At 45.0% G+C, this 26,495-nt stretch overlaps 1 protein-coding gene across 1 annotated transcript in view; it reads right to left on the bottom strand.

The window, feature by feature from the left end:
- The window catches only part of MAP3K21 (mitogen-activated protein kinase kinase kinase 21), a 50,646-nt gene extending 25,988 nt beyond the window's left edge, over positions 1-24,658 (bottom strand). Inside the window, 6 exon segments of the mRNA XM_032608445.1 lie at positions 1,691-1,866; positions 2,681-2,829; positions 8,669-8,699; positions 8,702-8,813; positions 8,815-8,849; positions 23,745-24,658. Coding sequence (XP_032464336.1) covers positions 1,691-1,866; positions 2,681-2,829; positions 8,669-8,699; positions 8,702-8,813; positions 8,815-8,849; positions 23,745-24,576 — 1,335 coding nt within the window. The 5' untranslated portion in view covers positions 24,577-24,658.
- Positions 24,659-26,495: the final 1,837 nt, after the last annotated feature.

The following is a 26,495-nucleotide window of genomic DNA, read 5'->3' as shown; positions in this document are numbered from 1 at the left end:
ACACTCTTCCCAGCACGCAGCAGACATTTAATACGTTTGCTGGAAGGAAATTCTAACGCTGAAACTCAGAAAAATGCCCCCAAAGACAAGCTCTTAAACTGTATTTTTTTTCCAGTGAACAATTTGCCCTTTGGGGAATACCTATGACATACATTGTATTTGTTCCCAATTCAGCCTGATAACAGAAGCAAGCTGCTCACGGATAGAATCTGGACATATGATATCTTGGCTTCATGCACAGAAGTATATACACTAGCTCAAGAAATGTTTGTACATATGTGTTCAAACCACATCTTTTCATTCCCTCTTTTGCCCTTTCCTCTGCCCTTAGGTTGGCTATAGGCCTTCAGTATTACTGTCAATGTGAAAGTCTAGTGACATAAAGGAGAGCCATACTACGTAAGTCAAGGTAATTTAACATGGAGAAGGACTCAGCTATGTCATAATCCCATGTTTTCCATGACGTACACTGGAATAAGCAAAGGGACTCTTTATTTAGCAAAGCATTGCTGCCTACTGAAAAAAGAATTCTATTTTAGAATCACAATACATGAGGTATAAAAATTCCTTCCTGGACAATTACATGGCTTTGTAAAGGTTATCAATAACCTGCAATGTTGTATTTTAGCCCAGACATTTGTTGCCAAGCACAAGAATTTAACCTACTGAACAATTATACACCTCAGACAACCGGAATAAACCTCGAGTCATCAAAATGCTCAAGTATTACAAACCTATCTTTTAAGAAGTAAATACTGCCTAATACTTACTTACTATGCGTGAAGCATAGTACCATGCCCTGACCTTGGGGTCTTCAGTGACTGCTGACAGTCAGTTGTCACCAGGAACTCACTTCACAACTACCTGCCTTCCAATTAGGTGTGTTTCTGCTTCTCCTACTTCACACTTTGTATGTGGTTAATATATATGCAGCTTCAGCACATTTAACATTCAGGTTTATTGTCTTTCTTCTTCTTAAAATACATAAACCAACCAGAGCTTCACTCATCATAGTAAGAAATTCAAAAATTACACAATTTCCCAGCTTCTCCAACAAAGCAATGCCTGGAGATAAAAGGGCGGGGGGAAAGGAGGAGGGACTGGCATAAAAGAAGCTTTAAAAGACCTAACTAAAAACACGAAGCCCTCATTTAAATTCTGATTGGCACCAACCAACTGGAAGAAGACATCTTTGAGGCAAACTGTGACATTTAGGTATGGAGTACCAGACGGTATTGAGGAATTACTTATTTTCTTAAGATATATAATGGCAAGAAAGATATTTTAAAAAATTCCTACCAGTTAGAGATGCATACTGAAGCATTTAAAGGTAAATGACGAGAGTCTAGGTTTTAAGTTAAAATACTGCAGTTAAAGAAAATGATAATGGGAAAAAGAAATGAACAAAATGACAGAATGCTGACAATTATTGAAGCTGGTTAATGCATACTAAGTGTTTAGTATGCCACTCTCTCTCCTTTTTAAAGAATTTTTTACGTTTGAAAATTCCTCTATTGTTTTCCAATTATATGTTTTGAGTACACTTCTGTTTCATTTTGTTTTGCCTGGAAGGAAAGAATCAGCAAGTCCGAAAATATTTTAACACAATGCTGACAGCGGTTCTTGACTCAAGTTTTCCACAATCCTCCGTAAGCGTGAGCACATTATGTAATTAATATGCATCACTCACCTTTTCCTTTGTTCTCAACTCATCAAACATCTGTTGAATTTCCAGCTTCCAGTCATCTTGCATGGAATGAAAAGATTCTTGAGGCATTTCAGTCATAACTGCCTTTTCAATTGCAGTCAATTGTTCAAGAATTAAGGCAAATGATGGACGAATATGAGGGTCCTGTTGCCAGCATTCTAAAATAAACAAGAATCACAGTAAGTCCACTTCTCAGCGTAGTTCAGATTATCAGCCCCACGTTGACTGTGTCTGCTGAAGATTTTAAACGTCAATTGATAATGATTTGCAAATTTTATTTTATACAGTGTCTGTGTCAGCAGCCTGTGTAATAATTACTATTAGACGAGGCTCTTGTATTCTGCATTATTTGACATTAGTATGTGGATGTGTGTTTTCTCTGCCTTACCATGTACCATGAACTCTGTCCACCTAAGCTGCCCTGGCCACATGACTTACAGATACCGAGTTCTATAACTCAACCCAAGAAAACCAAAGTCTCTAAAATGTTACAGTCACAAGAGAGGTTCTAAGAAATAGTCTAATAAGTAAGGTAACCTGCTGCTTACAAAAAGAGTTACTTAACAATTTTTAAAAGATAAGATCAAAATAGATAAGGTCATGGCAAAACCATGCCAGTTAAGACTGTAAAACATTTCTGATCATTAGGTAGAATTAAAAATAGCACATATGGAGCCAATTCAATATTGTCTTTGAACTCTGCTAGTGTATTTGATGAAAAGTTTATTACCATTCAACTGAATTTTGTATAAATGAGTCACTAGATTGTTTTTAAGTTACTTAGTTCATCAAAACTTTATCTGACATCTTAGATCAAAGACATGGCTTCTAATTCTTAAAATAGTATAATCTAAAATCGACTGAAAATTAGAATCACAGAAGATACCTTTTTGGTTAAAAAAATATACAGATATTCTAATGAGCAATTCCCCTCACCCCCATAGACACACAAAAACAGAGATGCCCAAATACCTTTCATGAGCTTGGCAAACGGCTCAGGGCAGGTGGAAGGAATGGGCAAAGTGAGCTTATTGACTGCCACCCCGTAGGCCACAGCAAGACCGTCAATGCCACGATAGGGGACCTCTCCCGTGAGCAGTTCCCACAGCACCACTCCATAGCTGGAAAGCAGAGTTTTCATAAAGTTAAACGGGGTCTTTTCCTCATGACACAGTTGGTGGGAGAAACGTATCAGAGCCTTCATCCAGCCCCTAATGAGAATCTTCTCTTCCAACAAAGCCCATGTGGACCCTTATCCCAACACGAGGGGCGGGTTCTTCCAGTGAACATTCCAGACACATGCAGATACACTCCTTCCCGAAATCGGTTATGCCTTCATTACAGGAAATGAAACTACTTAATGGATAGGAAAGCTTAGGAGCAGTACACAGTTGAATTAAACAGGGTCCAGAAGCAGGACACACTTGAAGAGCAATGTGGTTGTTCCGATGTTTGTCTTTCTGTCTCATGTTTTCCACACCTATTGAGGATCTTCAGGACACTGAAGATTCCAGCCCCATACGACTCACCACAGGACTGAAATCGAATCAGGCTACTTTTTTTAAAATATTTTTTTGATGTGGACCATTTTTAAAGTCTTTATTGAGTTTGTTACGGTATTGCTTCTGTTTTATGTTTTGGTTTTTTGGCCTCGAGGCACGTGGGAATCTTAGCTCCACAACCAGGGATCGAACCCGCACCTCCTGCATTGGAAGGCTGAGTCTTAACCACTGGACCGCCAAGGAAGTCCCATGCTAACTGTTTTAAAATAGGTTTTTGAAATTGTTTCTTTCTGCCCCTCCCTTTATATTTAGGAGATGTGTTACTAATGTTTCCACCTAATGCCTAATAGTAACGGACAAAGAAATCCTGTGGGTTTTCCTGAGCCTCCTGGGAGGACATAACAGGTCTTCTTTGAAATGGAGGAAGGTGAAGTGAAAGGAGAATAAACAAAGAACAACTGCAGCTGCCATGCTCTCCAAAGCATCAGCAGATGTGATGCAGGTTCACTGCTGCTTCAGTTTAAGGGCAAATGCGATTACACACAAGAACGAGAAAACACACAGTATAAAAGGATCTCTAAGGGAACTTTTAAAATGAAGCTAGAAGACCAAATTTCAGTATACACCTATACTAGACAGTCTCAGACACCCCAGTTCAAGGCAATACAGAGGAGCACAGAAATAAGCCTTGTACATCATATACGTTTATTCTCTTCTACAAAACCAGTCAGAACATTGGCTTTCCTTTATCTTCTTCAAAACACAAAGTACACTCCAATTATCTTTTGACATAAAACATCGGTCACTCCTGACACTCACTTGACTTTAAATTAAAACACATAAGCATATAAGGAACAGTTATATTTGCTTTATTTTTAAGTTCTGTTAACATAACTAGTATGGTCCTATTTACTTTTCTGATCTTTTAAAACTTCATTCGCTTTAAGTTAAAAAAGAGTTTGAAATTTAAAGAAGTAACTTAATTCTCATTTCATTGCCTAAGGAAGGCAAAACAGCTCAGAATAACACCAAAACCCCCAAAAACCCACATCATTTAAATTTGCTTTGGAACTGATTTCTGAGTCTCATTTGATTATCTCACCGATCTTAAGAGATGTGGGTATTCACAGCATCACAGATACAATAAGCCCTCCGTGAAGAAGACCTGGCCTGCAACAGGCCTCTCTGGAGCCCAGGTGGTCACCCTGGCCATCATCACTTCATTTTCAGACCTCTCCACTAGTGCCCAATGGACTCTGCACTACATACTGAAAACATTCATAAAAGGAAGGCAGAAACAACAGAACGTGCCCTAAATTCAAAGGGCCTCAGGGATCCTCCCACTGATATTCCACGGCCCTAAAAGCAGGGGCGCTTCCATCCTGAGGCCCCTGAGCCTAGGGCTCCCTCTCCAGCAGGGGGCGCAGCACGGCATCACTGAAAGACAACTGGACCTACAAGCGGCACACCTGAGGCTGAGCTGTGGGGACCACTACTCCTGTTGCCTATGTCTCCACTCACACCGCCCTGAAGCTGATCTTGAATCACTGATAAAGTACCAGTGACATTTCCTCTGCCATCTCAAAGCACTGTTTTATGTTTTGTTTAAAAAGGAATACATAATGCAGTACCTGTAAATTATATAATGCTATAACTATTAGCAATTAAGGTGCAACCAGGGTTTTTCAAAGGCTACCTGCTTAGTATCTTGAAAATTATCTATGGTATGGTGCATTAGCGAGACACATTCTTAATTTCAAGAGTAAGTAAACTGAACTCATAGATCAATCAACAAAACTCGTCTCAGTGCAGGGGACCAAAAATTATTAGAATAACTGAAAACTGAATGAGTTCAAAGAAGCTTCCTTGCTATTCTCCTTAGCAAATAACAAAATTGAAACCAACAATAACAACATACCTTTGCCTCTTGGAAGTTTCAGAGAGTGAATAATTCAGGATAGGTCATTTTTCCAGAGAGAGGTATTCTGGTAAAAACCAATGTGAAAAAAAAGGGAGCTATTCTGATGGGACAATTTTTAAAGTGTAATGCATATTTTTCTGCTCTCTGAAACTGGGTGCGATATAGTATAAAAAGCCCTCTCCTGGGGACTTCCCTGGTGGCGCAGTGTTTAAGAATCCGCCTGCCACTGCAGGGCACACAGGTTCAAGCCCTGGTCCGGGAAGATCCCACATGCCACAGAGCAACTAAGCCTGCGTGCCACAACTACTGAGCCTGAGCTCTAGAGCCCATGAGCCATAACTACTGAAGTCCATATACCTAGAGCCCGTGCTCCCCAACAAGAGAAGCCACCGCAATGAGAAGCCTGCGTACCACAACGAAGAGTAGCCCCCGCTTTGCCACAAACTAGAGAGAGCCTGTGTGCAGCAACGAAGACCCAACGCAACCAAAAATAAATTAAAAAAAAAAAAAAAAAAAAGCCCTCTTCTAGGAATACAAGTAGTCTAATGATTAAGGGCTGTGGTAGCAGGAACACAGCTCTTAGGCCATGGGACCAGAGTCTGCTACTCACTCACTAGTTTTACAACCCTGAGGAAATTTCTAAACCTCTCAGTGCCTTGGGTATGTACTCTGTGAAACTGGGGTAATCACGGGAGACCATTGCAAAAGTTTCAGTGATAGCATCTGTCAAAGTTACCTCGTAGGGTAGTAACTGGTAAGGAGGAAAGTGGGGCGAGAGAGGATGATCACTAAATATACCAGTATATATAGCAGCCCCCAGCACCACAGACCAGAGCCGTGCTTCTTGAATGCAATTATTTCTATGGTATATATGAAGGAGGTTCTAAAGCAAAGGTCTGTGCAGTTCAGAGGGACGACCTTCCCTGCCTTCTGCATCCTGACATCTAGGACTCTGCTTGGGCTTTAATATATCCATGCGTTCTGGAGATGTGTGTGGACGTCTGGCTCCACAACCAGGTGGTTCTGGAAGCCAGCAGATTCCAGTCCTTTTCATAGCGTTTCATGCTTTCGTTTGCTCCTAGCGCTCACTCTGTTCTCAGCTGCCTTTCTTTTTTTTTTTTTTTTTACCAGCTTGGCACCCCTCTCCCCTCTTCTGCTTAGAGGCTTCTACTGAAAATCAGATAACCGAGCTCATATAATTGAGAAATAGAAATGAACAGATTTTGAGGGAAGACCTCTCTCCATGAGTGTCTGGACTTCAAGACCCATATTTTGGCTCATTTTAGAAATCTGTTTTTTCTTACTTTTGATTCTATGTTTACAGTAGGTGAGGTCGCTCTAAAGCATTTATATAGATTGTACAGCGTTCGTATAGCTTACAGTTACATAGTTTATTTAAAAGGCACACATAGTAAAATGGTTACAGTCTTAATTATTCCAAATGTTAAAATTGATTTATATTTTATTAGTTTTCAAGGTCTTGAAGTATAATTTCTTAAAATAATCACCTATTTCACTGAAGTATTTTGGCATTACATGGTCAGAAAATTATTGTGATTAAGTCAAGGAAAACACATGTAATATTTTATAAAGACATATGTGGCTCAGTCTCCACCAGCAGAGTGTAAGTCATTAGTAAGGGGTGAGGCTCAAGCTTCTGTGTTTTTCAAAATGGCCCTAAGACACTATAGAACCCCTGGCACAGGTGAAAAATTTTCTTAACAGTCATAAGTAGAACAATTAAATTAGAAGCCTGTATTTATACACTGCTGGTGGGAATGAGAACTGGTGGAAAACAGTCTGGCAGTTCCTCAAATGATTAACCATATAATTACCATGCGGCCCAGCAATTTCACTCCCCGGTGGAAACCCAAGAGAAATGAAAACTCATGTCCTCACAAAAACTTCTTCATAAATGTTCAGAGCAGCATTATTCAGAATTGGCCAAAATGTGGCAACAACCCACATGCCATCGACTGATAAACGAATAAGCAAAATGTGGTATTATCCACCCAATGGAATATTATTCCGCAATAAGTAAGAATGAAATTCTGATACATTCTATGACATGAACCTTGAAAATATGCTAATTGAAAACCCAGTTGCAGAGGACCGCATATTATTTGATTCCATTTATAGGAAATGTCCAGAATAAGCAAATCTAAAGATACAAAATGTAGATTAGTGACTGCCTTGGCTGGGAGGGATGGAGTGTTGGGGTGATGGCTAAGGGGTATATGGTTTCTTCTTTGGATTATGAAAATGTTCGAAACTGCCTGTGCTGATGAAGGTAAAAGCCATGGAATTGTAGAGTTTAAATGGGTGAACTGTATGATGTGTGAATTGTATCTCAATAAAGCCGTTAAAAAAACAACAGAAAAATCCTGGAATTTTAATACTAGTCACACAGCATTTTATGAGCATTAAATGAAGGCAAGTAAGCTCCTGGTGCATTGTAACTGTAAACAGAGTGACTTTTCTCTGTTGTTCTGGTATGGATGGTGTCTTTACCCCCTAATGAGACACAGCCGAATGGAAAATCCACTAACCTGGGATTCCATTTTGGTTCAGCTCTCCATTCCTCAACCTGAAGCTTTAACCTTTAGAATAAGGCAATCCAATAAAAGGAAGGAGGTTATCTAAATTTTTCTCAAACTCCTTCCATGCTAATATTCTGTCTGTGAGTCATGACGGAATCAAAATTTCTGCTTAAAGTGAAATGTATGTTTATTTACCAACAGGCCCTTACAAAAACAGCATTACTGTTTACTCAAGTTATAACCAGTTTTATCAAACCTCAGATTTAACAGTTTCTGTTATCAAATGGAAGTCATAGGACAATCAAAATCTCAAGTTACCCATTCTGTTGTGATTACAACAATCTGGATCCAAACCACAAAAACCTTCTTCAAAAAGGCCCATACAGATCTTCCTCAACTTACAATGGGGTTACGTCTGGATAAATCCTTCGTAAGTTGAAAAGATCATAAGCTGGAAACGCATTTGAGGCACCTAAAACTACTGAACCTCAGCCTGGTCTTTCTTAAAGGTGCTCAGAACACTTACATTAGCCTACAGTTGGGCAAAATCATCTAAACACAAAGCCTATTTTATAATAAAGTGTTGAATATCTCATGGAATTGATTGCATACGATACCAAAAGTGAAAAACAGAATGGCTGTCTGGGTCCAAAATGGTTGTAAGCGTATCAGTTGTTTCCCTCGTGATGGCGGGGCTGACCGGGAGCTGCAGCTCACTGCCTCTGCCCAGCCTCACGAGAGAGGACTGGACCACGTATCACTAGCCTGGGAAAGATCCCAATGCCAAATCCCAAGCACGGTTTTCTAGAGAATGCACATTGCTTTTGTGCCATTGTAATGTCAAAAAAAAACCTGTTAAGTCAAACCACTGCAGACTGGGACTATCTGTAATGGTTATGCTCAGAATTATTGAGTAGCTGGGGACTCATGTAAAGGACGTGTAGCAACCAGCTTCTGCAGACCACCTGCAAAAACAAAATGTGTGGTGCTTACCCACCTCCAGATGTCGCTTCCCTTGGAGAACAAGAGGACTTGATGACTTCCGGGGCCATCCAGGCATAGGTGCCTGCTGCGCTCATCCTGGTGGTCCTGTGCCACTCTCTCGCTAACCCAAAATCTGTAATCTTCAACGTCTTATTGCAGGACGTCATCATGCTCTATCTTCTCCAGCAGCAATACTGAAGAAGAAAATCAAAGGTGGAATACTTTCATATTTGTATAATTTTTCAGTTACAATTTTTCTTTGGTTTTTAAAACACAATCTTCACTACAGTTGGCAGAGTACTGAGAATGAATCTGCATTTTACCATTTTATCTTACTTACATCTTGTTTTTCATAACCTTTAGTGGGTCGTTTGTGCCTAAAGTTACAAGTTTAAAAAAAATCCACAGGGCTTCCCTGGTGGCGCAGCGGTTGAGAGTCCGCCTGGCGATGCAGGGGACGCAGGTTCGTGCCCCGGTCCGGGAAAATCCCACATGCCGCGGAGCGGCTGGGCCCGTGAGCCATGGCCGCTGAGCCTGCGCGTCCGGAGCCTGTGCTCCGCAGCGGGAGAGGCCGCAGTAGTGAGAGGCCCGCGTACCACAAAAAAAAAAAAAAAAAAAAATCCACAGACACAGTACAGCTTTAGCACTCTTTATGAGAAAGTAAATGATTTCTAGGGGCAAGAAACATTTACTGAGATATCACAGGTAGAATCAGAAGTCTATGAAAGTTTACCTGATAGGAAGAAAATATTTACATTGTTTTTCTTCCAAGAAATTAGGTCCTGATCTAAATGCAGTCTCTCTACTGAATGTTTCCGAGAGCACTGCAAATAGACGGCATATTACCATAAATCATTATTACTGAAGATTATCTTATATTAAATTTGCAAATTGCTTATAGATATGTTAACTCATGAGGTATTTTATGAGATATGATTGCTTACCAAAGATTGAAATGCAGCAAAAAGTAAAAACTTCAGAGAAACATTATCCAGTTCCTGGTTTCCCCAGCCCCCAGCCTCCTGACAAAATACAGAACGCCCAAGAGCAGCTTTCAGGAACCGAGCTGATGCCGGGACTGCCCTGAGCTCTCTGTGCAGCAGGAGCTAAAACAACGGAGCTTCCCATCACTGCCCACCTGCACCCGCCTGCCCCGCCCTTCCCGGGGCCTTGGGTTCCTCTCTCCCCTGGTTGACTTCTCTGCCTATAACGAAGCAGAAATGTCTCCCCGGTTTTCCATGAGGCTCTAATGCAGCTCCATATCCACGCTACTCCTTCCTATTTGCTACAGAAGAAACGGTTTAAACCTACTGTTTTTCTGACTTATCTCCTCACCCCTTCCTTAAAACCCAGCTTCCAACCTGCAGCGCAGTTGTTCTAGTTCAACCGAATGCCCCGCAGATGGCCCGTCTCCCACTTTCCTGCCACCATGTGACTTCTGGCTTCACTGTCCCAAACCTGAATTCCAATCGTTCTCACTGGACTGGGTGCTGTCCCTCTCTCCTCTCTCGCCCACATGCCACCCGAGCAGATTCATCTTCCTATAGTGCGTGGCATTCCTTTTATTTTTTTAAACCTCTCATGAATAAAACTACCGATACATGTCACAACAGGGATGAATCTGAAAACCATTCCGCTAAGAGAAAGAAGCCACACATGAAAGGTTAGGTACTATGATCCCGTATGACATCCTGGAAGAGGGACAGAAATCAGACCAGCGGTTTCTGGAGGCTGAGGGGAAAGGTCTGACGGCAGCGCTACACGGGAGAGTTTTTCCGGGTGATGCAAATTCTCTCTTGGTGGTGGTGGTTACAGGATTATATACATTTGTCAAAGCTCATCAAACTGAACGCCCTCGGGGGGGGGGGCGGTGAATTTTTATATAAATTATACCTCAATAAACCTGCATTAAAAAAAAAAAAATTCCATGGTTCCCCATAACACAGGGAGAAGGTTCACACACTCCAGAACCTGGGCTATCACAGCCCCTAGATTCGCACAGCGACCTGCACTTCAAACTATGCCCCGTGCCTCTACGGACGAGCTTGCTCTGCTCAAGGCAGGCCGGCTGCTCATCCAGCCCAAATGATACCTGCCTCAGCGACACCTTCCAAATACCCCCCAGAGCCGGGAACCATCACCTCCTCCACCCTCCCGTGAGCTTTGTGTTTCTGTGACAGTTCTACGAGGCACCAGGTACCAGACTGTGTGCTTTCATCAGACTCCTCCACTGCTGTTAGCTCTGAGACAGTGAGTATGTTAAGTGTGAAACAGGGGGCGTACAAGCGAGGGAGAGAGAGTGTGTGTGTGTGTAGGCGGTGAGATGGCAGGGAGAGGAAGACAATGGTGAGCGACTCGTGCAATTCACGCTCACCCGCGCGCACCCACTCTGTGTCGTGTCTGATTCAGTGCAGGTGCTCAGTGTTTGCAGGTGAAATTAACAAAAGGGGCCCATTCTTATGTTTGTCCTTGGCCCATGCCACTTCCTACCTAATAGAAATAAGAACCAAGTCCTAAGAGTCACTAGCCATCGTCAGTATTCACTATATTCCTTGTACTTTACAAGTGCTATTTCATTCAAGCCTCACAAAAACCCCAAGAGACAGGTCTTCATTATCAGAGGATAATTCGCACTGAAAAAAATTCAGCAACACTGAATCCAACTGAACAGTAATCCAAACTTCACAGTTAACAGAATATATGTCTGTGGGGCGGGGGAGAGTTGTTATTCAGGTTTCACCTTGAAAAATAACATAAAAATCCGTTTATTTTATTCTTTATTTAACAACATTTTGTCATCGTTGCAACTACGCACTAACCCTTAGAAGGACAAAAACGAGCAAGTGTGGGAGGTTTCTTAGACGAAATTATCCAGACAAAATTGGAGACTAGCATGAGACACTTCATGTCTGATCTGTGGAATGTGATCTTAAGGGGGACCGCTTGCCCAAATGTTATAGGAATAATGAGCATTGACTGAGCACATTCTGTCTGTCAGGTACGCTTACAGGTATTTTAATCAGATAATCCCCACCACAATGCTATAGAGGTGGATATTATTAATCATCTGTACTTGACAGATGAGGAAACTGAGACACAGAGATGTTGAGTAATCCATCCAAGGTCACGCAGCTGAGGTGCAGTGCCGCTCAAGCAGTCTGACCCCTGGGTCCGTGGTCCTAACTACTGCCTGCATTGCTCAGGTGACAGCTTTTACCAATTTTTCACAAGCGATTTCTTTATCCTTTGGAAAGCTCTCTGTATGCAGGTGCCCATTCTCTTCCTTTCTGATTTCCTGCCACTGGATAGTTAGCATCTGATCTAAGTGGAGGCGCTGTGGCATAGTGATGGAAGCATGCACTCCAGGGCCAGACTGCTCGGTTTGGACTCTGTGCTTCTGCTTCCTTGCCTGTCATGGGAATCATGACAGGACATACATCATAATGTTGTAGAGAGGAGGAAATAAATACATGTAAAGTGCTCAGAACAAGGTCTGAGACGCAGTAAGCATTTTGTAAGGATGACACATACGTATACCTACACACACCCTTTACTGATGGGCTTGAAAGTGTGTTTAGCAAACCTTCAAAACCACTTTCACGGATGTCAGGAAATCCTATCACTTTGCAAGGCCTGAAATTTCACTTTGCAATAGATTCACATTCGTATCATCAATTTAGACAGTCACAGAAGTCACAGAGTTAATGCAACTGGAGAGAACCAACATGAGACAACTGAGTGGGGACTTATTATAAGTTGCCAGTACTGAGTAAATACTGCTGTGTTGTGATGTTCCTTTCCCCAAGCGATCGTCTAACTGTAAGATTTGGAGAGCAAGCACCTCCTTCTATCCCCTATCACCTAACGCAGTACCTTCTACATCAAATGGCCAATGGAATAGTTTCTATTAATGATAATTATCACCAGTTCTAATAAGATTATTGCCTACCATTTATTAATCCTCTTCTATGTAGAGCTGTTTCCACTCACATAATATCTCATTGGATCCTCATGCCATTCTATGAAATGGAAATTACAGTCTCCAGTTCAGTTCAGAAATGTTATCCCAGATCATACGGCTACAATACAGGGCCACGCTTCAGATCCCACCTGCATGACTATCTTTCCAGTCTTCTGTGCTACATATAAAGCTACCAGTTATGAAAAGGGGGCAGAACAACCAGAAATTTCAGTTTGTTAATTTTTGAATTTTCCTTCCTTCCATTCAGTTTAAGGAATATTTATTTCTCAGTCCTGATGTCTCATGAATATCAAGAAAAATAAATATCTAATCCTTTAAAACCCTGTGTACTTAAGCCACAGAAACAAAAAATAACAGATAGATTAGCTACTTCATCAGCTGTATTACATTTTTCCCCCTTATAATACATACTAATTTCACTTTTAAACAATGATATCCTTACCACCAAAAAGACTCCAAATTAATGATCAAGATGGCTTGCCGTTCTATAAAACTTTGTTTTCCAAGATACTTTCACATACATTATCTCCTCCTCCTGAAAAACACCCAAATTAGGAAGGCATGAGGAAGCACTGATTAAAATGGGCATTAAAACCACGCTGTGTCCCCAGGCCCCAAGTAAGGCCTGGCAGCCCTTAAGGAACAAAAAGCTCAGAAAGCCAACTCTAAAATAAATACAAACGGAACTCCGGGCGAGAACTAAAAGCTAAATATTTTAAATTGATCGCATTTCTCAAGCAATGCCGAGGCAGAACGCAGTATTAGCAGCCTTTGCGTCGCAGTCTTTAAAACACCTGCCCTCACCCGGAGTCCAAAGTTTCCACGGGAGCTTTCAACTAACAGAAAACAAGTTAAAATAACACTCTGAACGTCAAAAGTTTAGAGTTCCATGAAAGGCCCATTGTTCTGGATTCTATTTCAGAGGTGTTCAGCAGAATTCCTCAAATTCCTTATCTTTGGGGCAAAGTGACCGAAACCAGAAATAGCCAGTGTCCCGACAGGTCACGTGACCGGGCACCTGGCCAGGTTTCAGCCGAGGACAGGCTGGCGGTGCTTCCGCCTCCTGACCTCACCAGGAAGAGGACCTCCGGGAATGACCATGCTCAGAGGGGCACATCCACCTTCTGGGCCACAGAAATGGTCAATTCTCGTTAGCGACCTAGCGACCAGTGTTTCAGCCCCCCGCTTGTGCCACGTCCGTAAAGATTTTTGACCCCCGTTAGCCCCATTCTGTAACAATCAGCCTCTACAACTTGTGTTTTGTCTACTTATTCAACCATGAGGCACTCGATTTTTCCGGCTCCTTTGAAGTTTCACTGTGGAATTTTCCGAATTATAGTATATAATGTATATTTTTAAAAGCAATTACAATGTGTCCATTCTATTTCCTCAACATTTATGGGAGTGCTGGTCCAAATTCCATTTGAGTCAAATAGGTTCATTTTAATTAACCTTTAACTAGGAATATGTTATCCAAAAAAAAAGGTCATAAGAAAGAAATCAGTTGAGAAAAGCAACAATGTGAAAGAAAACACTAACAAAACACCTGCGTCTCAGTCTAAGACAGGAAGGTTACCCTGTGAATTTCAACTCTGAAAACAATCAACCATTCATTTACAGGGGAAAAAAATGATAACTTTCTAAGTTTACCAAATAGCACCGATTTTCCTCACATTTCTTCCGTCTGTTCCCGCACCTACACCACTCATCTGCTCACCAGTCTCTGGAGGCCTTCATCCTGATCTTCAAGTCCCTTCTCAACCTCGGTCTCCATGATCTTTTCAGCTCTTCCTGGACTCTCCGAAAAAAACCCTACACTCTACGATTCTGTGTATTAAAAGCCACTTCTAAGAAACACAGCATTGCGTCAGTGTCTCTGAGCTCCTGGTGCCTGCTGCATGGACTGCCTTCCCCTTGCATCCTCCGCAAAACCATACCTGGCCTCCATTTCCCACGGAAGCAACCAGGCACCAGCCCTGGATTCGCTGCACTGCAGCACTAATTGTGAGACTGCCTTCAAGTCCACTGGCCTTTGGAATCTCATTTTCTCCTTCTGGTAAAAACAAAACAAAACAAACAACAGAAAACAAAATGTGCAGCTTTGTCACTGTCTCCCTGTTCCAATATTATATGAGCCTGTAGATATCGACACCATGTCCCCCTGGGTGCCTTCCTCATAACCTCACTAGAAGTTCTCTGCATTTCTAACGCACTTAAAGCTGTGCCACTCCCATTACTACACTTAAACACTGCCTTATCTCACTTGTGGGTCTCACCTCTCTAACTAAATTGTAAGCAACTGGAGGAAAGAATTTGCACCCGATTAATATTTGTTTAATATTGGTTTATTTCTACTGCACAGCATCTACCTTTTTTTTTTTTTTTTTTGCGGTACGCGGGCCTCTCACTGCTGTGGCCTCTCCCGCTGCGGAGCACAGGCTCTGGACCCACAGGCTCAGCGGCCATGACTCACGGGCCCAGCCGCTCCGCGGCACGTGGGATCTTCCCGGACCGGAGCACGAACCCGCGTCCCCTGCATCGGCAGGCGGACTCTCAACCACTGCGCCACCAGGGAAGCCCCATCTACCATTTTTATACACTCAATAAATAGTTGTTACATGAGTGAGTGACAACTGGAAGGGGAAGAATGAGCAGGAAGAAGATGAATTAGTATAAGCCTTTCCATGTCAAGTCAGCTACTGATTATAGAAAACCGACTCACCTGTGCCCTCAACAGTAGAGACTGTTTTAGAAATAATGACAACAAAGCAGTTATTTGGATATTGATCCATCAGCAGTGACTGACACAGCGGATCATTCTTCCCTGAATCACATCCTTCTCTGGCTCCCCAGCATCACAACATTCCCCCGTTTTCACTCTAGCTGCTCCTTCTTCTGGTTCCTTCCTGGCTCTGGGGCCTCTAATTGATGGTGATCCTCCAGGACTCAGTCCCTGACCTCTGGTCTTTCCTATGAGCACTCAGTCCCCAGATAATCTCAGCCAACCTCAGGGCTTTCATGCCACAGACATGCTGCCAACTCCCAAGTGATCGCCTCCACCCTGGTTCTCTGTCTGTTCTCAAAACTGCAGCCGTGTGGTCTGCTACAATGGCACTCAGAGCCTGGGCCTCAGCCCAGACCTCTCAAGTGGTTGACAAGACCCTGCGTGGTCTGACCCCCTTCTGACTCCATGGTGCCCTGTGATTCCCTTTCATGATTCTCCTGTCACACCAGCCTCCTGCTCTGGGGAGCAATTTCCATTCCCTCTACGAAGGTTTGTCTCCCCAGATGACCCACTGTCCCACTTCTTCAGGTGTTGCTTCCTTTTCCGGAAGGCCTTCCTTAGCCATACACTCTAAGCCGTCAACGCCTCACCCCAACATTTTCACCCTCCTTTCAACTTTTAGTTTTTCTACTGAGCACTTACCACCCTCCACCATACCACATCTTTCACCATTTACCCTTTAATGTCCATGTTGCCCACTGGCATGTAAATTCCACGAGGGGAGGAATTTGCTTCTGCTTTGCTCACCACTGACCACCCAGAGCCTGTAGCGTCCCTGGCACGTAGTATACAGTCACCAAATAACTGTGATGTGAATGAATGAGTCAGCTCGCTAAACACAAGGAGAGAGACTTCTGCAAAGTCCAGAGAGACGCGGTCAGCTAAAACACAGCTTCACATTGCTCTTAACACCAAAAGCAAACGCCGTGGTACAAAGCTTTTCATGGACACACACAACACACGGTTTTATTGAGAAAACTTCCTACATTTCATTGTGTGAAAATCTAGCTATTTCTGTCAGCGGAGTATTTTCGATATTTTGTCAAGGTATGGAACAAAGTAAACTGATGAGGAAGGAATCTTCCATAACGTGCTCCATTAACATATTAGTAAACGGAAAGTAACATAGTTGATGTTAGAGTCAGTATTTGCAGAAAACCTGAAACAAAATAACTCCTGAAAGTCAATTAAGCCAACAATCACTCAAACAACCTATATGCAATCAAGATACTTCCCCCAAACGGCAAGTGATGTGCTCTTTTTCAAAGAGCATAAAAAAATGTCCTAGTAGTTAACTCTGGTAGTGAAACAGTTACAACTGGTAACTCAGTACCTCCTGCCTTCTCCCTGACCCTCAATTTATCAACCCAAGTTACAAGTAGACCTGCCAAAGCGTGCAGATGGCAGTACTCCCTAAAGGAACAAAGCTCAGGCCTGTTTCCTTGCACCACTGGCTGGCCTGGATCAAGTGAGCCAGATGAACTAAAAGACCCTCACACCCAACCAAGATGAATAGATGTATGACCATGTGGCACTATATTTTGCAGAATGAATAATAATAAAGTCCTTGGGTTACAAAGAATTGTAGAAAACTTTAAGGTACCAAGGAGTTCACACACACACAAATTAGGAAACACTTAAAGCCCTCAGAGAGCTTCCAAACCATATGTAAAAATGAGTATAGTCACCAGCTTACATTTAGGTTGCATCTTACAGTTTATTAAATACTTTGACAAATACCAGGGGTCAGCAAACTATATCTTATGGGCCAAACAGGAGACTTAAAGAGTTGCAAAAGAGACTAGATGGTCTGCAAAGCAATCATATTTATCATTTATCATCTGGACCTGCAGGGGAAAGTGTGGTGATGCCAGGCATATACTCTCTCACTGATCCTCATATCACCCTATTCAGAAAGTCGGGGCCCATGAGCCTATGGCTGGAGAGTAGTAGAGTCAGAGCCCAAATCTTAGATGCCACAATAGCACCATTTGTCCCCCCAGGTCAGTGGGACAAATGCTTGGATAATCCTTTCCCCAGAGACACAAGCCCCGAATAAGCCACCCCGTACCCTCACTTAGTGCCTACTGTGACCCAGCCATCCAATGTCACCAGACAGTTCACTGGTTGTGGGATACAGTCTGTGGCCATGGTGGAATTTCTATACCAACCCAGAGAACCATGAGAACGGACCCACACATCTGGTCCCTTGGACAGCAGCTTCCAAACTTGGCTCTGCACCCGAATCACCCAAATGCTTTTTAAAAAAGTATCTTGCTGCATCCCAAGCTCAGGATGGATTGATGGAAGCATAGGGTGAGGTTTGTATTAAAGCAACTCAGTAAAACATTAATGGTAGAATCTAGGTGGTGAGTACACAAGTGTTTACTTAAAAGCTCCTTCAACTCTGTATAGTCCAAGATTTTGAAAATAAAATGTTAGAAAAAAATGCATTGCTTGTTCCCAACTAAGGCAACCAAATCAGAATATCCAAAAGTGAGACAGAGAATTTTATTTTTAGAAGTTTATGGGGAGCTTTTGATGCTACATTAGGTGTGGGAGCAACTACTCTGGAGTGCCATTCTCCATCAGCAGAACGGGCCATCTGGCCTAGGGGTTCTCAAAGTATGGTCCCGGGACCCGGAGCAGCCCTAAGGTGGCGACAGATTAAATGCAGAAGCAGATGTGAATGTTCATCTGTCTTCCTTTATGTCATCAAAGTGAGCTTCAAAAGAGTAAAGCAATGCCACTCTCCTCACTAAATTTGTTTTGGAAAATAAGGGTTTCCCCCTACATTAACATGTAACGGATCTATTGTTACTTTTATATTAAATATCTTTAGATTTATCATTTAAAATTTCTAATATGGTAAATATCAATAGCTAGAACCCACATCAACAAAAGCTCTTTGGGGTTCTGATAACAAGCATCTGAGAACTGGTAACCAAGTTCTGGGATTAGAGGCCCTGGATTCAATTCTCTGACAAGTGGAGTGACCCTGATCAAGTCAATTAATCCCTGGCCTCAGTTTCTTCATCTGTAAAATGGGGATACTTAAAGTACCTACCTCACAAGGTCGCTGTGAGGAATAAATGAGGATAAAGTTTGGACAATACCCAGCATCTAGTAAGCATTAAATAAATGTCAGCCATTGTTTCTGGTACTACTATCATTTACTTAAAGATAAAGCAATACTTGAAGAAGATGAATTTTTAAAAATAACTAAATTCATACTGATTCAGTCAGTTGTACAAATTTGTTTCAGTCTCCAAAATAAAACCAGCACAGTTGGCCCAGCCTCACCAGGAACCCTTCTTCTGGCCCCTAAAACTCCTTCATTCCACCTTTTGGGAGCCCTTCAAGTACCACAGAGGGTTTGGAGACAGTCACACTGAAATTTGGAGTTAATAGTGAATCTGGTCATTATCTTCTAACTCTGGTGCCCTAAATTCGTCCATTAAACAAACAGTGATTACAAAAAACTAGGCTCTGGTCATAAATGGGAAATAATTTATGCCAAACCAATGTCCAAGTATTTTATTTTCTATTTCTGCCCTGATAACCTATGATAGATACAGTCATAAAGCAAATTATCCCAAGTTTATATGTTTTTCTTTGTAGATGTTTGTCTTACAGCAGATCAGAGCACTTTCCTCCTCAGAACTGTCAATGGCTCGCTCTTGCTGTGAGACAGTCCACACCTCTCAGTGTGGCATTCAAGGCCATGTTGTCTGGCCACTTGTTAAACGCCTGTCTCCTTCCCGACAAAAGCCCGTCTTGCTTTCTTTCTAGCCACACCTGACTCCTAACTGTCCCCTAAAAAAGCCACCTACTTTCATGCGGAATCTACCCAATTGCCTAGGAAGGGATAAAAAAATATTAAACAGATTTTTCCCTACAGTATCGGAAGTCAAGACTTTCAGGCTCAAGGAGGTTGTATCATTTGCCCAAGGTCACACAGCTTGTAGAGGAAGACACCGATATTCAAACCCAGGTCTGACTTCAAAGCCAAGGCTCCTTCCGGTGCTGCACTATTCTGGAAAAGTTCAACCCTCATAGGCTAGTGTGGGAAAGCAGGAATTACAGACGGTCTTCTGAAATGATGGAGATTTCCCCTCTCCTCTTTCCATTCCCATACTTTAACGCACTTGACAGTGACTACAAAGTGATCAGAGATGCACAGTGAAAAGTGAGCATAACCCAGCACTAAATTACTGCCCCTCCTTTCAACTATAAGAAATGAAAAGTGGACTATTTATTTTTTAATATGCAAGCATAAAAATGGTAGGGGAAGATGTGGTGACCTGCTCTGCTTTCTCTTCTTTCAAGAATACATCTTTAGCCAATTCTGTTTCACAAGCTGGTTAGCTCTCTGTCACCACTGGGCTCTCTGGACTGATCTCCCTGGACCCTTGGAATAGGAAGAGGCTGTGGTATGAAGCTGCACAGACAGGAGAAGGGAGAAGACGCATCTCTCTTAATAGTAGCGTAATTAATAGCTCCTCCGGATCACTCTTATGAGCTTTTTGAGCACCTTATCTGGAGATCACGTTGGCTATAATCTTCTCAAATAGTTCCTTTATTAACACTGCCCTAATGAGAGAAGCTAAAACAGAATTTAGATTCCTTTTGTAGTTTGTTCTAGCAAAAGCTCTAAATTGCATTTCATAATAAGTATAACTATGTCTATTTATAGACTGTAGATGTCCTTGTAGATAATTATATAGATAATAATTACTCTCAGAGGGCTAAAAACAAAATTGGGATAAAAAGATGCTTAATCACAAATAAAAAGTACACAAATAAGCAGCTACCAGAGTCTCTGGCTCAGTTTGTCATGGAACATTTATTTTCTGCTTTAAAAAAAAAAAAAGGTAGAACACAGTAAGCAACATTAGTAAGAAAGGAACCATAAATCATGCCATGCAATTTTCTTTTAGTCCTGAACTACACCAGAATAAACAAAACACTTAGGACTAAATTCTAATAATTCAAACCCCCTCAGCAATTCACATACTGTACCATTTTCTTTTCACTCCATCCTGGTAACTTCCCTGAAAACCACTTCCATTGCTACTGCCCTCAGTCAAGTCAGTGTCTTCTCTGGCCTGGAGAACCTCCCCAGCCTTCGCTCAGGCCAATTACTAGTCCATTCACCAGAGCGGCCAGGGTAATCTTGGAGACACAGACATCATCCTTCTCCCCTTTGCTCTCCACCCGTCACCATGCTTTCTTTTCTCTACAGCACTTCCTGATATTTTCATGACTGCCATCTAGCTTCCCTATCAGACTAAGCCCTGTGCTGGAGGGGACACTGTTTGCCATCTGCTTTGCCACTTGTGTCCCGGGGCCCAGAAGTGCCTGGTACAGGGTGGGCCCTCAAAATCTGTTGAATAAATGAGTTCCAGCTCGTGATGATTTTTCTCTGCTCTGAGTGCATATAAAACTGGCCCTTTTCACAGTAACTCAAGGTTGCTCTGTCTGGCTCTCTAGTTGTGGTATACAGATTTAGCAAAGCGTTTTCTATTTACTTTGCATCTGGGAGTGACAGGGCCTAGCATATTTAAACGACATAAATGATGCTTAAAACTTGCTAATGTGGCTCAACTTTCAATCTTTTGCTGTTAGAGAAGGGACAAAGTTGCTTGTACCATCACAAGATCAGCTTTTATTTCAACATAAACACTGTCTCAGACTATATGACAGAAAAAAAAAGACCAACGAGAAAAGATAAAAGAAAACATATTGAGAGCCATATCTTACTTTGATAACTTTAAACATTTGCTTTAAACAATAATTTCTACTAGCTCGGGTCCAAGCAGTCCTATACTGGCTCTTTGTTACAGGAGTAGACTAAAGAATAAAACTAAAATTCAATATTGATTTTTAAAACCTTGTTTACATTATCATTAACTCACTACCACCATTAGCAAATAACCAATGAAGTCAAACAAAATACACTGTAATAGAGTCTCTGCTGTACTCAAACAGTCTGAACAAGAAGTTATGGCTTCAGGTCTTCCCTGGTGGCACCGTGGTTAATAATCCACCTGCCAATGCAGGGGACACGGGTTTGAGCCCTGGTCTGGGAAGATCCCACATGCCGCAGAGCATCTAAGCCCGTGTGCCACAACTACTGAGCCTGCGCTCTAGAGCCCGCGAGCCACAACTACTGAGCCCGCTGTGCCACAACTACTGAAGCCCGCACGCCTAGAGCCTGTGCTCCACAACAAGAGAAGCCACCGCAATCAGAAGCCCGCGCACCGCAACGAAGAGTGGCTCTTGCTCGCTGTAACTAGAGAAAGCCCGCGCGCAGCAACGAAGACCCAACGCCAAAACTAACTAAATTAATTAATTTTAAAAAATTAAAATAAAAGAAGTTATGGCTTCATATATCATAAGAGGGTCCCAAAGTATCTGCATTTATTCATTGAATAAATAACGCCAGATCCAAGATAAGGCAATGTGCTAGATGCTGTGATCTGCACCTTTTAGGCCCCATTCAAAATGCTATGTTGCAGAAATCAAAAACCTATAAAAGTGGTCATATCGTAACAAACATTTGGCTAGGTGAGTGACCTAGCCAATTCAGTCTTTTTAAAAAGTACGGTACTTCAAGTGCAAAGGCAACCCTGCCTGACAATGACAGGAATTAAAATGCTCCAGGAAGTTTGGCAACTTATTCTGAGGGTGAAAAGTCTTTCGAAGACCAAGTTGCAGCATATAATGACCTTCAGATTACATAATATCTCCCAGAGACACAGTAGTCTACTCGTTCCACCCTACAAGTTTTTCTGGTGTCAGTAAAAACTATTTAACCACGTTATTAATCCACGGTCGTATTATTTCTTTTCACTATTTAACAGTATTAGTCCTTTTAAAGTTTTTCACTTCTACGTTGGAACATGGATTAATCTAGCCTCCTTATGCTTTTACAAACACTAGCAAACTTGCTCTTCTTTGTGAACAGGTCACATGGACCTCAAGCATGACTATGAAACAGCCTAAGCATAATACAAAAGTAATAGTTACAGACCCTTTAATTCTTCCATCTAAGGACGAGTCCAACCCAAAGAGTTTGCCTGTGTTGGTGATTCTTTTTGTTTTTGTTTTGGCTGAGCCCCAGGTCATGTGGGATCTCAGTTCCTGGACCAGGACCAGGGATTGAACCCGTGCCCCCTGCAGTGGAAGCTTGGAGTCTTAACCACTACACCACCAGAGAAGTCCCTGTGTTGGTGATTCGATGTCCTGAAACAGAGTAGGTCTGTAAAAGGCGGGGTTCCATGTCTATCACAGAACCGTGGCAACTGCGAACAACCAGAGCAAGCAGACTGCTCCTGCTGTCCTTAAAATACCCGGTTCTACCGGAAGCTTCCGGCAGACAAAGGCTCACAGGACTTCACTGGGGAGAGAGGCTTATGGGATCCATGGACAGGACACTCAGAATGTGAAGTGACCTGCAATACTGAAGAACAAACTTTAAGCAGCTAATGCTATTATATCTTTTCGATGAAACGTAACAGGATTTGTGTTTAGTTCATTTGTCAGTTCCTTACTGACATCTGGAAAATGCACCCTGATTTATAAACAAAGTGAATGATATAGGCCAGGTCTTCAGGATTTCAAGTACCTGCACAAGGACAATGAACCTGCTCTGAAATCCACCCCAAAGTGCATGATGGCACAAATGGTGTTTCTGGGTCTGAAGACTATTCACCAACACTCAAGCCACCGAACCAATAATGAAAACCTACTTCATGGGCAGAGACATCTGAATGAAAACTCTTTGTTAACGTCAAAGGACACGAAGCCATATTTAAAGCGGGAAAGGAGAGACCTCAACACAGCGCTTGTAAAGCTGAAGCAAAGGGCAGTTTGCTGTAGGCCACTAGGCACGACGGGGGGCCATGGGTTCCCGAGGACGGCCTCGGTTTGCAAAGTTCTATCCAAATGAACCACATATTGTACCCAAAGGCCAAACAGCACCGTGAGGTTTCCAGAAAGCCCCGATATTTTACAACTGTGTCTTCGGAAAGCAAGTCTGATCTGCCTTTCTAAAAAAGGCACCTGAAAGAAACCCGGCAAGGTAAGTGTATCACCTGCCCCAAAGCAAGTAACCAGGGTATAGATGGCCCTCTGAGCCCCGGAAGGCCGGCTTAGGAGTGGCTGCCGGCGTCGGGAGGCCGAGCCCCGCCTCCTTCCCCCGAGCACCTGGCCCCGCGGAGCCCGCCCAGCGCCCGCACCGAGGTGGGCTGCGCTGGGCGCGGTTGCGTCCTCCGCTCCCCCTCCACTCCCCCCCCCACCCCACCCGCCCTTACTTACTGTTGCTGGACTTGAGGTCCCGGTGCAGGATGGGCACGACGGCCTCCTCGTGCAGGTAGAGCATGCCCCGCGCGATCTGCACAGCCCAGTTGACCAGCACGTGCGGGGGGATGCGGCGCGCGCGGCGCGGCCCGGGCGCGCGGGGGTCCGGGGCGGCGTTGGCGGCGGCCAGCGCGCGGTTGAGCGCTCCGCCGCGGGCGAACTCGAGCACCAGGCAGAGGTGCGGCTGCCGCAGGCACACGCCGCGCAGCTCGATGATATTGGGGTGCCGCAGCATGGCGAAGAGCCGGGCCTCGCGCCGCACGCTCTCGGCCGCCGCCGCCGCGTCCTGGTCCGGGTCCCGGCGCGCCGCCTTCACCGCCACCTCCTGGCCCTGCCAGGTGGCGCGGTACACCTGCCCAAAGCCCCCAGCGCCGATGAGCTCCTGGAGCTCCAGCCTCTCGAAGTCGACGTGCACAGGCGAGCCGGGCCGCGGCGGCGGCGGCCGGGCGGGCGGCGGCGCGGGGCGGGTGGCCGGGCGGCACGGCGCCACGTAGTTGGCGGGGAAGATGCCGAGGCGCCGCTGCACCTGGCCGGCCCACCAGCCCTCGTCGCCCGACACGGCGGCGTCCTGGGACAGCACCTCCACCAGCTGGCCGCGTCGCAGGCTCAGCTCGTCCTCGCCGCGCGCCTCGTAGTCGTACAGCGCGGCCCACAGCCCTGCTCCCGCCGAGGCCGAAGCCGAGGCCGAGCCGCCGGAGGAGGCGGACGACGACGACGCGGAGCCGGCGGGGGCGCCCGGCGCCGGCGACCCCGGCCTGTCAGCCGCGACCTCGGCGCCCGGCAAGGCCATGGAGGGCGACGGCGACGGCGAGGGCCGAGCGCGGGGCGGCCGGCTCAGCCCCGGGGGCGGCCGGGGGCGCGCATCATCCGGCAGGGTCACCGCCTGCGCCCGGGAAGGCAGGGAGGAGTCGGGGCTCGGGGACGGCGGGTGTTCACGGGCCCACTACCCGGAGGCCACGGCTTCAGCCCCCGTTCCTCCTCGGATGCCTCTGCTGCTGCAGCGGTCCCAGCGGCCGCCGGGGCTGCCGCTCCATGGTGGCGCGCTGGGCCTGCGGACGGCCTGCAGCACGCTCGGCCTAGCCGCCGCCTGAGCCCGCCCCCAGGGTCCGCCCCGGCCCCGCCCCCGCCCCCTGGGCCAGACACAGTCTGCGCCCGCCCCGTCCGGGTCCGCTCCGCCTCGCCCCTCCCCCTGGGCCCGCCCCGCCCCCTGGGCCAGACACCGCCTGCGCTCGCCCCCTCCGGGCCCGCCGCGCATCGCCCCTCCCCCAGTGGCCGCCCCGCCTCCAGGGACAGCCCACCTCACCTGGGCCCACTCCGCCCCCAGGGCCCGCCCACCGCCCCCGGCCCGCCCCGCCCCCAGGGCTTCAGGCAGCCCTCGAGGCTCGCGCTATGCGGCTTTGGGTGTGCCGCGCCCTTGTGTCCCGGGAGGCGGAGTCAGCCCAGGGCTGCGAGAGGTTTCGGGGAAGTTGAAATTAAGCCCAAGGTCAGGCTCGGAGACTACTATTCTCCACTCTTCTCTGGAAGCCGGTGGCAGCGGGTGAAGAGGATCTGGTGTCTTAGGCGGGACGGAGAGTGGGCTGAGCGTCGCGGTGCGCCCCGGGACAGGTCCAGAACAGATGGAGAGCGGCTGCGGACCGCTCACTGGGCGGCGTGCAGCCCAGGACTGAGGGGTGACGGAGCACCAACCAGTGAGCCGCGGGTCGGCGGGGAGCTCATCCTTGGTGACAGATAATCCCGCGTTTGTCTTTACTGTCTGCTCAAAAGGGAAAGGACCTGTGAACCCATAGGTTCGGGTGTAGAAGGCATTGGCAACCACTGAGTGCTCGAGCCCCTGGCCTTACATATTCCCTAGGGAAGGCGAATAAAGCAAGAGAGTCTGTTCACAGAAAGTTGAGTCCTCGCCGATGTGCTGACTCTTCGTTTACCGGGTGTACGTCAACATCCTGGGAAGCAGGGCCTCCACCCTCCTCCATTTGCTCTGGGTAGCGATCGATCGCCTTCTGACAGTGTCAGAAAGTGAAGCTTTTATGCTTGGAGGCTAGGACAGTTTCAGGTCTAGGGATAGGAAGGAACTTTGGGATTTTCTTGTATGAACATGTTTTCTTCTCTGTAATTTTTGCATTCATTAATTTAGAAAAACCTTCATCTTTGAGGGTTTACTGGTGATGAGGTCTGTGGAAGGGAGTACCATAATTAGTTCTCCTGAAACAGACTGCCACTGTGAGATGTAGCCAGCCTCGCTTCCTCTGCGGCTGAAAGCAGCAGTGCACAGCCCAGTGTCACAGGGCCTTTCCCTCTCCACCCTGTTATCCCTCCATGCTACCCCTATTTACAGTTCCTGCTACAATCACGACAGGCCACGATATCCACACACCCGTGGATCTCTTCTCTATACTGATGGAGATGTTGGACAAAACCTTCCAGTTGTGAATACATCTAATTTAATTGATATTTATTTAGCACTTACTCTAGCCTAGTCTCTAGGTGTAAGAGACTAGGCTAAGGATTGGAGGTTACAAAGCCCCAGATCTAGAGAGTAAGAGAGAATAAGTAAGTGCCAGGACAAAAGAATAAGCCAGGTGTCCTGGGCTCAAGGCAAAGGAACAATCCATTATGCCTGGGTTCTCTGGGGGATGCTTTGCTGAGTGTCATTTGAGCTGTGTATGACTAGGATTAATAGAAAAAAGGAAGAAGGGAATTCCGACAGTG

Source organism: Phocoena sinus, chromosome 16, assembly GCF_008692025.1.
Source record: "Phocoena sinus isolate mPhoSin1 chromosome 16, mPhoSin1.pri, whole genome shotgun sequence".
NCBI lineage: Eukaryota > Metazoa > Chordata > Mammalia > Artiodactyla > Phocoenidae > Phocoena > Phocoena sinus.
Note: the sequence above shows the minus strand (reverse complement) of the source record. Positions and strands in the feature narration are given on the sequence as shown.